Source organism: Pempheris klunzingeri, unplaced genomic scaffold (assembly GCF_042242105.1).
Source record: "Pempheris klunzingeri isolate RE-2024b unplaced genomic scaffold, fPemKlu1.hap1 Scaffold_50, whole genome shotgun sequence".
Taxonomy (NCBI): domain Eukaryota; kingdom Metazoa; phylum Chordata; class Actinopteri; order Acropomatiformes; family Pempheridae; genus Pempheris; species Pempheris klunzingeri.
In genome coordinates this window covers 366,791-379,609 of record NW_027254954.1, presented here as the reverse complement: position 1 = coordinate 379,609, position 12,819 = coordinate 366,791, and the positions used below count along the sequence as shown (strand labels likewise).

At 45.2% G+C, this 12,819-nt stretch overlaps 1 protein-coding gene across 2 annotated transcripts; it reads right to left on the bottom strand.

Annotated features, from left to right (window-relative positions):
* Nucleotides 1–2,691: 2,691 nt before the first annotated feature.
* Nucleotides 2,692–12,060, bottom strand: oatx (organic anion transporter X). Of its 2 annotated transcripts, none has more exons than XM_070856022.1 (15): nt 11,790–12,060; nt 11,492–11,656; nt 10,921–10,994; nt 10,711–10,840; nt 7,781–7,884; nt 7,518–7,672; nt 7,255–7,423; nt 7,047–7,170; nt 6,780–6,895; nt 6,548–6,602; nt 4,757–4,916; nt 4,538–4,646; nt 3,974–4,052; nt 3,361–3,488; nt 2,692–3,159 (listed from the first exon to the last, which is right to left on the bottom strand). In XM_070856022.1, the coding sequence occupies exons 1-15, from the start codon at nt 11,814–11,816 to the stop codon at nt 3,036–3,038; spliced, it is 1,719 nt and encodes a 572-aa protein (XP_070712123.1). In that variant the 5' UTR covers nt 11,817–12,060; the 3' UTR covers nt 2,692–3,035. The 2 variants fall into 2 exon arrangements, with proteins under 2 accessions (XP_070712123.1, XP_070712124.1); XM_070856023.1 differs by having other exon boundaries at nt 3,022–3,159; nt 3,974–4,048.
* Nucleotides 12,061–12,819: the final 759 nt, after the last annotated feature.

Genomic DNA, 12,819 nt, shown 5'->3' with positions numbered 1-12,819 from the left:
TTTCTTCCGCTGTGCTGCCGAGCGGCGGCTCGTCCCGCCTCCCACAACGCTGCCAGCTGCGCAGGCGCAGTGCCATTGGCTGAGGCCCTGTCACTCACATAGCATGAAGCAGAGCGTCGTCTCTGATTGGATGGTCGCAGGGGGCGTTTATCCTCACAAGAAACAACACCACCAGAGGACCAATCAATAACAGATTAATCAATATCTGACCAATCGATCCCAGTTTGACTCATATCTGACCAATCAATGTTTGACCTATCAATATCCAATTGATCAATATTTGACCAATCAATATCTGATCAATTGGCCGCTGGTCAATAAAACTGTTTGATGGATGAACTGGATGAAACAATGAAATCTTCATCCATCCGTCGTCTACACGTTTATCCTTCAGGGTCGTGGGGGGGGTGGAGCCAATCCCAGCTGACACTGGGTTAGAGGCGGGGTCCGCCATGGACTGGTCACTGGAGAACCGGAGAGAACCCACACAGACAGGAGGAGAACATGAGAGTTCCCCACAGACGGGAGGAGAACCGGAGAGAACTCCACACGGGAAGGTTCAAGGCTGAAACCTGCAGATATGAACCTGGAACCACCACAACACCGTTATGTATAATTGGATTAAAATATTGAATATTTTGAATCTATATAAAATGATTTATGCTGTTATATATATATATATATATATATATATATATATATATTTGTAATATGTATTTACATATGAATTACTTGTAAAACACCTGACCAATAAACGTCTCAGCCCTCCTCTTCCTCTGATTACTACTGTAGTCTCTAGTCTCACTCTAGTTTAATAGTCCAACCTAGACCCAAACTTAATTATACCTCCTTTCAAAGTCTTACTCTTAGTTTCTCACACCCAACCTGGAAAACTCTAAAACCAGTGTTGGTTGTCATAGTGTACCGCCCTCCTGGTCCAGACTCTGAATTCTTAACTGAGTTTTCAGAGTTTTTATCAGACTTAGTCCTCAGTGTGGACAAAGTGATTATAGTAGGTGACTTTAATATTCATGTTGATAATGATAATGATAGTCTTAGCACTGCTTTTGTCTCACTACTGGACTCAATTGGCTTCTCCCAGAGTGTAAATGAACCAACCCACTGTTTTAACCACACTCTTGACCTTGTTCTGGCTGATGGTGTTGAAACTGAACAGTTAACAGTCTTCCCACATAACTCTATTTTATCAGACCATTACCTGATAACATTTGATTTCTTGCTACAGGACTATGCTCTATATGACAGAGAGGTCCTCACTAGATCCTTATCTGATAGTGCTGTTGCCAAATTTAAGGAGGTGATTCCTTCAGTATTTCAGCCAGTGTGTCCCTGTGCTGTGGACGACCCCCATGTTAATCTGAGCCCCTCCCAAATTGATTATCTGGTCGATAGTGCTGCAGGTTCACTGCGAATGACACTAGACTCTATTGCCCCTCTAAAAAAGAAGAGAATTAAAGAAAAGAGACAAGCTCCCTGGTATAACTCCCAAACTCTCCTGTACTGGCTTCTCTTCACTGGCTTCCAGTAAAATCTAGAATAGAGTTTAAAATCCTTCTCCTCACCTCCAAAGTTCTTAATGTTCAGACTCCATCATATCTTAAAGAGCTCATAGTACCGTACTACCCCACTAGAGCACTGTGCTCCCAGACTGCAGGCCTACTGGTGGTTCCTAAAGTCCTCTAAAGTAGTGATGGAGCCAGAGCTTTCAGCTATCAGGCTCCTCTCCTGTGGAACCTCCTTCCAGTCTGGGTTCAGGGGGGCAGACACCCTCTCTACATTTCAGAGTGGACTAAAAACCTTCCTTTTTGATAAGGCTTATATTTAAGGGCTGGATCAGGCCTTAGACCAGCCCCTAGTTATGCTGCTATAGGCTCAGACTGCTGGGGGACTCCTATGGTGCACTGAGCTCCTCTATTCTCTCTCCTCCTCTTCCTCTCCATCGTTATGTCTCATGTCAGTCAAATGTCTGCCTCTAACTTGCTATCTTCCTCGGAGCCTTTCTGTGCTTTCTCATCTCTCAGGTTCCTGTGGATCCTGTGGATCCTGGTCCCGGTCCCGCTGATGTGGTTCTCTGGTTCCTGTGGGTCCTGGTCCTGGTCCCGGTCCCGCTGATGTGGTTCTCTGGTTCCGGTGGATCCTGGTCCTGGTTCTGCTGATGTGGTTCTCTGGTTCCTATGGATCCTGGTCCTGGTCCCGCTGATGTGGTTCTCCATCAGCCAATGGATGTGCGTCTGTCCAAGGCTACAGCCTGTCCGTCCTTGGGAGCTGGATCTCTCCTTCACTGTGGTGCTCCTGGAGGTTTCTCTTTTCCCACTGGGTTTTTTGAGTTTTTCCTTCCCGAAGAAGGAGGGTCATAAAGGGCAGGTGATGCCTCGGACTGATCCACCGGACTGATCCATTGTCCTCATCGACTGCTGGACTCTTTATTAGATTGTTTGTTCGCTTACACTTCTTGTTTATTTCAGTGAACTTTGTAAAGCACTGTGAGACACTCTGTTGTGATATTGGGCTATACAAATAAATTGAACTGAAAAAATTGAATAGTTGAAGATGAAGAGTTCTACATCCAGCGCTGCTCAGCTCACCTGATACTTTAAAGCCACCACCGCTGCTGTTTTCACTGCTCATGTGACTCTGGTGTACCTGCTTCAGTTATGACAGACAGCTGTGTGATGTCACATGTTTATTTCATTCAGTCAATCATCTTTTGTGCATCAGTTATTGATTATTAATCATTATTAAAGACATTGTTTCAGACAAAACACACTCTGTCCATTTACATTACATCAATGGATTAATAAGTCGATCAGTAAATCTATAATCAGACACCAAATTTTATTAGGACTATTATTTATAACATTTAAATGTTATAAATTCTGTCCAATTTTTCACAGTGGAACAGCTCATTGTTGGATTCTCGTTGGTTCATTTGTTTTTTCATTTATGACTCCAGCCGTCTGATTGGTTGAGGTTCAGTCCAGTCATCATTGGTCTGACTGGTGCTGTCTGATTGGTCAGAGGGCGTTGAGTCCGGTCCCTTCTGCTTCCTTCGATTCTTTTAAAGCAACACCTTCTGCCGAGACCACGCCTCCATCGCCAGATGCCCCGCCCACCCACGCGGTGGGGCTTCTCCCAGACCTTCAAACAGACGGTATTCAGTCATTGATATTTATTTATTCATTAGTAACTGGTAAGTTAACCATACCCAGTAGTGTACCAAGCTCTGAGGCTTGTTAGCATTAGCGTCACTATGCTGTATGATATAGGGAATGCTAATGAAGCTAAGCTGCTGATGAAACTAGCTCTGCTAATGAAGCTAACTGCTGATCGTGAGCTCACCATTTGTCCTCCACGTCCTCGATGGTATCAGGCAGCGGCACGTTCAGAGTCTCTGGCAGAAAGCACGCGAAGCAGCCGGCCAACACCGCTGACCCCCCATACACCACACTGGGCAGAGCAGGGAGTACCTGGGAAATGTAATCCATCAGTACTGTAAGCTTTAGATAGCATGATTGTTGTCTGTGCATATACAGGGATTCAATACGCTGAGTTTGTTCAGACAGAGAGACAGACAGGCAGGCTGGTAGACAGGCAGGCGGACAGAGAGACGGGCAGACAGATCGGCAGACATGCAGGCAGGCAGACAGGAGTCTTCACCATCACAGTACATATGAATTGATAATGATATAAAACACTGCTGCTCCCACTGTGATGACGTTTAACTTCACTATATGTGTTCGAAGATATTTATTCAAACTGACTGAGATACATCATAAAAATATCGTCTGTTTAAAGACACTGGATTCAGACGCTGGATTCGGACAGATGATGAAGATGACGAAGATGATGATGAGAGGCTGGACTACATCCCGATGATTTCCACTAAAGTTACAGAGAGAGGAGCCAGTTCAACAATAATGAGCTGGTTGTGTTTATGTCTCAGTGATGTCACCTCGTCCAGGATGAGGACAGCGGGGGCCGCCATGCTGCCGACCCTCGCCATGGTGGAGACGAAACCCATCCCTGTCTGCCTAAAACACACACACATACGTCATCAGTACATCACGCCGACAGGTCGTCGTTACTATGGAGACACTGAGTCAAGTGTTTTTCACATCATTGGTTTGAATTCTTTATTTATTATACTTTAAAGTGCTGAATGATTATATAAATTATAGAAACTGTCGGGCCATGTGGGGTCAATGTGGGTCCATGTGGGGTCATGGGGGGTCTGTTTCATCACGTTCTTTATGAAAACAGAACATTCTGGATGTCGAGTGTATTTAATGTCCTCGTGTTATTTTGGACATGCACATTATTTGATCTCATGTCCTTAAACCTTTATGCTGATGACACTCAGATTTACATCAGAGTAAACTCACCTGGTCTGTTAATCACACATTAATCACGTCATCACTTCAGACATGAAGATGTGTTTCAGTATTTACAAACCCTTTTGGGCTGTTTCTGGGGTGGTTTCAGGTGTTTTCAGGTAGAGAGCCCTAGACAGACTCACCTGATGACAGTGGGGTAGAGCTCTCCGGTGTACAGGTAGACAGTGGTGAAGGAGGCCGAGGTGAAACCTTTGCCAAGACACGCCAGCATGGTCCTGACGACCTGCATGTCTGTGGGGGGGGGTACCTGTGTCTGAGTTGTGATGTGTCATTGTGTATTATTGCGTTGTGTGTGTGTCATTGTGTACTATTGTGTGTGAGTTATTGTGTTTGTGTGTTACCTGTGGGGACGAAGATGTTGGCGAAGATGATGAGGGCAGATAGGAAGAGACAGGTGGCCTGGGAGACCCTCCTCCCCAGGTAAGTTAGCATACCCAGAGCCATCAGCTTAGCGGGAAAGTCGACAGCTCCAAAGATGATCTGCATCAGGTAGATACTCACCTGGAAAAAACAGCCAATAAGAGGAGAGGGCTGACAGGTAGACCGATAGACTGGTGGACAGGTAGACAGGTGCGCACAGGAAACAGGTGGGCAGGTGGCTATGATAATTTCCTCTTAAGATAAGATAAGATAACATAAGATCAACTTTATTAATCCCGAAGGAAATTATTTTGCCAGAATACAATACAAAAGTTGAAGCAGTAAAGACTAGAAACTAGAAAGTGCAATTTCTGGAGGAATTGCGGTGTGAATGCTGCCCTGCTGACGCCATGCTGCTCTGCTGCTGACATGCTGCTGCACTACTGCTGACATGGTGCTGCTCTGCTGCTGACATGCTGCTGCACTACTGCTGGCATGCTGCTGCACTGCTGCTGACATGCTGCACTGCTGCTGACATGCTGCCCTGCTGCTGACATGCTGCTGACATGCTGCACTGCTGCTGCCCTGCTGCTGACATGCTGCTGACATGCTGCCCTGCTGCTGCACTGCTGCTGACATGCTGCCCTTCTGCTGACATGCTGCTGACATGCTGCCCTGCTGCTGCACTGCTGCTGACATGCTTCCCTGCTGCTGACATGCTGCACTGCTGCTGACATGCTGCCCTGCTGCTGACATGCTGCCCTGCTGCTGCACTGCTGCTGACATGCTGCACTGCTGCTGACATGCTGCCCTGCTGCTGACATGCTGCACTGCTGCTGTCACGCTGCTCTGCTGCCATCTGGTGGCTCAAAAGTCACTAATGAGCTGACACACCTCTGAAAATCCAGGTTTTACTCAAAACGGTACGTGTCCCAGCTATAAAGAGAAGAAGGTCTGCTGAACACGTACATGTAGTTTAAGGTCTGTATCTTGTGAAATGAGAGCTCTGGAGCAGGTAAGAAAAGTCTTTGTCTCTCCCTCCTTCGTCTGCTTTTCCCTCTCAGTTAACATGGCAGTCAATGAGGCAGTCTGTCGGCACTCCCGTTGCTCCGAGGCTCGTAGTGGGAGCTGCGTACGTTTCTGTGTGTTCTGAGCCACATCACTGCGTCCGCAAGGACTTTACCTACGTTGATGTATAAATTGTGACTGTGGGTGAAACGGTTCGGCCGTCAGAGCGAGTTAAAGACAAAAGTTTCAGCCGATTTTTCCGCTCCTCTCCGCTCTAGCGATGACGTCACCCGCTCTGGCGCGGCCACATACACACTCATGTAAAATGAGAAAGGCTACCATGATGAAAGGGTGAATGGCACGAAGGAGGTTGCATGACCCTGAATGCACACGAGCAAAAATGAAATATTGAATATTATGGAAACTATGAATGAGAAAAGTCTTTCCGCTTGATTCCCGACTGAGCTGCACGTTTTGCAGTTTGAATGACACTGATACCTTGAACGGGAGGAGAAGCGCGGCAAAAAATATCAGTAGAAGAACATATGGTGTGTTCAGCATTCACACCAATTTCAATAAAATTAGGTTTTTTAAACTATAGAGTTGTAACCATGGGAACCTGTCTAAATTCTAGCTTTGAACCGTGGACATGATCAGCACCTCAGGTATCAGACATGTAAGCAGGAAGTCAGGTAGACAGGTGACCGTGGTGTGCAGGAAGTTGTCAGCTCACATGTGGCATTGATGCTAATCAGGTGACTCACCCCAAACTTCTGAAGGTCCATCGCCAAACCATAGTACGCAAAACTGGTGGAGAACCTGCAGAAGGAGACAGACTGCTGATAGACAGGTGGACAAGTGGACAGCAAGACAGGTGGACAGGTAGACAGGTGTTTTGGATTGAACCTCATTTGTTGTTGTTGAATGAATAAATATAAATGAATGAATACAGGTGAGGGGACACAGGTGAGGGGAGGAGCAGGTGTATTTGCTGACCAGACGGCGATCAGGCAGACAGAGATGCGTCTCATCCCTCTGGTCCTCAGCAGGTCGTACGCTGTGAACGTCGAACGACTCGACTCGATCTCCTTATTCATGTGAGAGTGCAGCACCTGCAGGTCACATGGTTCTGATCTCAGCTTCTGATTGGATAACACACGTCTTCATATATGTGACAGACAGATGGGTAGTCAGACAGACAGACAGGTAGTCAGGCAGGCAGACAGGAAGTCAGGGAGGTAGACAGACAGACAAACAGGTTACCTCTAGTGTTAACTTGTCAATTATTTCAGGTTTTCCGTTTATTCGAGCGACTCGGTGAAGACTCTTCAGCGCGTCCTCAGACCGACGGTTCAGAACCAACCAGCGAGCTGACTCCGAATACCACCTGACCAATCAGACAGCAGAAAGGTCAGAGCCTCCTGACCAGTCAGAGAACAGACATTGGAAACATTTCGTTTGAAAGGCTGACCAGCTGTATGCGAAGAACAGGAAGTGGGGGGTGCACACGACCACCTGCAGCTTCCTCCAGTCTCTCAGCCAATAGGCGAGCCCAGACAGGATCATCTGACCAAAGGTGAAGAAGAAGGAAGTGAGCGTGCCCACTAACGTCCTCTCTTTGGTGGGGATCCACTCCACCTCTGGAGACAGACAGGTAAACAGACAGGTAAACAGACAGTTAGACAGACAGACAGACAGACAGACAGACAGACAGACGGACAGGTGGACAGGTACTCAGTGAGACTCCATTCAGGATGACCCCGGACACCGCCATCCCGCTCAGAAACCTGAAGATGCAGTAGGCGGAATACGAAGGGGAGAGGGCAGAGCTACATCCCAGAATGGCGAGCTGTAGGTACGACCAAATGAGGACGGACCGCCTCCCAAACCTGAGAGACAGAAGGGCTCTGATTGGTTGGACACAGACGCTCAGGTAGGATGAACCTGAAAGCTTCATCATCAGGTGTCTGTTCACAGTTTGAACAGGTGGGTCTCACCTGTCCGACAGGCCGCCATAAATGATGGCTCCAGCCAAAACTCCACCCATATAGATCGTCTGAATCATTTGCTTCAGAGGACGCAAAGAACACACCAGCTCCCACTGAGAGAGAGAGAAACAGGTTCAGACAGACAGACAGACAGACAGGGAGTCCCACCCTCATGAAAGGACAGTAGAACCATCTGAAGCAGGGGTGTCAAACTCATTTTAGTTCAGGGGCCACATGCAGCCTAATTTGATCTCAAGTGGGCCGGACCAGTAAAATCACAGCATAATAACCTATAAATAACGACAACTCCAAATTTTCCCCTTTGTTTTAGTGCAAAAAAGTAGTAAAGTACATCTGGAAATGTTCACATTTAATGAACTATCGTTTTACAAAAAACTTTATGAACGACCTAAAATTTGTTAAGAAAAAATACAGTCTCAACAATATTATGCCTCAGTTTATTTGTCGATATCGGAGTTTTACCTGTGTGTCTTGTTTGTGAAGCTGATGTGGCCATAATTAAAGAATATAAATATAAGACGACACTACAGCAGGATAAGTACAAAAAAGAAAAAAATAATAAAAAATTGTATTTATTTTATTGAGGAAAAGTTGTTGAAGTTTGGCTGTTTAAATTCATATTTCTGAAAAAAAAAAATTATTATATTATATACTATAATAAAATAGTCACTTTTAGACTCACTTCACTAAATGTTGAGCCCGCTTGGCCCTCGACTTAGACTGAGTTTTAAATTTTGACCCCTTCTTTGATTGAGTTTGACCCCCCTGACATAACGCATCACTACAACAATCCAGCATTTCACTAGAACCATCTAACGGATCACTAGAACCACCTATGGAACCATTTGAAGGATTGATAGAACATCTAATACACTACTAGAACCAGCTAACGTATCACTAGAACCATCTAAAGGATTACTGGAACCTCTAAAACACCATTATAATCATTTAACAGATCTCTAGAACCATCTAATGGGTTATTAGAACCTCTAAAACACCATTACAACCACCTAATGGATCACTAGAACCATCTAAGGAACCATTAGAATCATCTAAAGCAGGGGGGTCAAACTCAATCAAAGAAAGGGCCAAAATTTAAAACACGGTCTAAGTCGCGGGCCAAACGGGCTCAACATTTAGTGAAGACTCTAAAAGTGACTCTTTTATTATAGTATATAATATAATATAATAATAATATATATATATTTTATCCAGAAATATGAATTTAAACAGCCAAACTTCAACAACTTTTCCTCAATAAAATAAATACAATTTTAAATAATTTTTTTCTTTTTTGTACTTATCCTGCTGTAGTGTCGTCTTATATTTATATTCTTTAATTATGGCCACATCAGCTCCACAAACAAGACACACAGGTTCACCTCCGATATCGACAAACAGGTAAAACTCTGCCCCCCACCTGCTTTGAAAGTCTCTGTTTTCAAAGTCCACTTTTCCTTTAGCCATTTATTTTGGGGGGGCTAGCTTAAGTGTCACTATAACAGCGCTGATGATGCATTGATCCGCTGATCGGTGTGTCATTATACCTGCGGGAGGAGGGGCTGCTGCACGGGTCCTGACTAGCGCGGTAGCTGTTCAGTGCATCGTGGGATTTGTAGTATTAGAGGTGGGAGTGCTGTTTACCGACGGGCCGTTGTTAATAGTCACATGAAATGATCTCGTGGGCCGTATATAATTGTATCCTATCCTATCCTTGAGTTTGACATATATGATCTAAAGGATTATTAGACCCTCTAAAACGCCATTAGATCCATCTAACGGATTATTAGAACATCTAAAACACTATTAGAACCATCTAACGGATCTCTAGAATCATCTTACGAGCTATTAGATCATCTAAAACCCCATTAGAACCATCTAACGGATCACTAGAATCATCTAAGGAATCGTTTGAACCATTTAAAGGATTGTTAGCACATCTAAAAACACCACTAGAACCGGTTAACTGATCACTAGAACCATCTAAGGAACCATGAAAACCATCTAATGGAGTATTAGAACACCTAAAACACCATCTAAACCAGGGGTGCCCAATACGTCAATCGCGATCTACCGGTCGATCGCGAAGGTAGTGCAGATAGATCGCATGACATTAAAAAAAAACAAAACTGATTTTAGTCCATCATCTATCATCCCTAATTAGGACTAGGGTTAGGTCCTGGTTCTCCTGCTGTGGTTCTTAGGTTCTTGTGGATCCTGGTCCTGGTTCTCCTACTGTGGTACTCTGGTTCCTGTGGATCCTGGTCCTGGTTCTCCTGCTGTGGTTCTCTGGCTTCATGAATCACTGCTGCGGATTGTCAGCCACTGACACTTTTTACTGATATTAGTCCTGTTATTCGTCAAGTATTTCAGTGCTACCATATTACTAATTTACACATTCCTACTTTTGTTAGTATGTTGATTGCTGTTTGTTTTCTCTCTCTCTCTCTCCAACCTCCACCCAACACGGACCCCGGCAGAAAGTCACACACATCTGAGAGTGGGTTTGTTCCAGGTTTCTTCCTGTTAAAGGGGAGTTCCTCACGTTAAAGGGGAGTTCTTCCTCCACTGGGTCCTAATCTAATCTCTGAGCTGCTCTGTGGGGATTCTTGAATCCTTCCTGTTGAATTCCTGAATCTTTGGCCTCTGAATTAAAGAGTTTGGTCTGAGCTGCTTTTTATGGAAACAGTCTGGTATGAATTGGTGCTATATAAATAAAGCCGCCCACTTGAGATCAAATTAGGCAGCATGTGGCCCCTGAACTAAAATGAGTTTGACACCCCTGATTTAAAGGATTATTAAAACATTTAAAACATCACTAGAACCATCTAACGGATTAATAGAACTACCTGGACGTCATTAACCTTGTTATGTTCATTGAACCCAGTCTGTAAGAACATGAGGGTTCTTGTCATTACCTCGGAGACGGTGGTGGCGAGAAACTCAGAGCGGTCAAACGTCCACCCGTCCAAACATCCTTCTGTTCGTAGCTGGCTGACGTTAGCTGAGCCGTTAGTGGTTAACAGCTGCCACTGAGGCTCCACATACCTGACAATAACGGGAAAAGGGAGTGATGTTATCATTGGGTCTTCATCAATGCGAAGCAAAACAACGATGACACCACTTACCTCCTGCACCGGTCCAGTCTACTTCCTGAAGAGTCCAGAGGAATGAAGGCTCTCAGCAGCTGCTCCTCACTCACCTGAAACAACCAATGACCCCCATCCAACCGTGAACCAATCACATCCAACCATTAAACCGATCACATCCAACTGTTAAAACCAATCACATCCAACTGTTAAACCGATCACATCCAACTGTTAAAACCAATCACATCCAACTGTTAAACTGATCACATCCAACCATTAAACCGATCACATCCAACTGTTAAACTGATCACATCCAACTGTTAAACCGATCACATCCAACTGTTAAAACCAATCACATCCAACTGTTAAACTGATCACATCCAACCATTAAACCGATCACATCCAACTGTTAAAACCAATCACATCCAACTGTTAAATTGATCACATCCAACTGTTAACCATTCACATCCAACTGTTAACGGATCACATCCAACTGTTAAACCAATCAATTCCAAAAGTTAACCGATCCATCCAAACATTAAACGAATCACAACCATCTACAACAGAATGAGCTGATTCATCAGTTAATCTGATCAGACAGACAGGTTACCTGGAGGTGCGACAGGTTGCGGAGGCTGTGATTGGCCGGCAGGCTGCAGTGGTGGGCGGGGATTCCGGAGACAAAGTTGTTGAGCAGGTTCTGACTGGCCATCAGTAAACCAGGTAAACTGATCAGGGTCACATGGAACCACTGATACCTGCCGAACCCGCCCACCTCGCCACGGCAACCAGGGGGACAGGAAACACACATAACACACCTGCATCACACACCTGCACCCATCTACCTAGATGAGTGTCGTCAGATTACTTGACAGAGTAATCAGATTATCAGACAGCAGGTCACTCACCTCCTCCAGCAGGTCGGCGAAGCCCATCTTTTCTTCTGAGGCGTTAATTCAGGTTCCTTCAGATTCCAACCTCCAGTCAATATTCACTCAAATCTAAATCTGATGTTTCCTACAGGTGATGGTTCCTGATGTTACTCCCCCAGCACCTCAGGCCTTCATCTAATAGTGCTACCAATACTATTACTACTACTATTACTGGTAATACTAGTACAAATATGAATACTACTACTATTTATAGGAACAGGTGTGTTTGAGCTCCACTTCCAGCAGAATGAACCTGAGAACAAAAGAAATGGAAAAAAACACCTCCAGAAATTAGTTGAAATGTTCACTTCAAAGTTCAAAACCTGCTCCAAACTATCCCAAACCTCAGCTAAACAATCCACCTCTGTCCAAACCTCAGTCATTTCACTGCACATTCTTGTTTGTCAGTCCTTCATAGGGTTCTGCAGTGTGTCTGTATGATAACCGCCCACTAGTGTGAGCTCTAAAAAGGTGAAATATTTGTATGCAGTCTGGTGAGAGTTCTTAAAGGATTACGTGGCTGCAACTCAATGAAAACAAAATGAAAAGAGGATTTTCTGTGGAAGTGAGTGGAAACGTACTTACAGTCTGCGGGCTGGCGGACAACTGGAGGGGTGGAGGGGTGGAGAGACGACTAGGGGGTGGAGGGGCGGAGAGACGGGTAGAGGGGTGGAGAGACAACTAGAAGGGTGGGGGCGTGGAGAAACGGGTGGAGGGGGGCAGCAGATAATAGAACATCAACTGAACATTAATAAGTGACTTAAAGAAGAAAAGACAAGCCAGCAACAACCCTTGTTGTCTGTCTCTCTGCCTGACGACTTGTCTGTCTCTCTGCCTGCCTGTCTTCAGTCGTAGTCAGGTGGACAGGCGGAGGGTCGGGCTCTGAGAGAGCGACAAAACAAGGTCGCAAAAGGTGATAAAACAAGAGGAACGCCAGCTGTGCCGGAGGCCGTCAGGCTGAAGAAGGGCCTGGCCGACACGGGGATCTCCTGAAGCAGCAGATCAA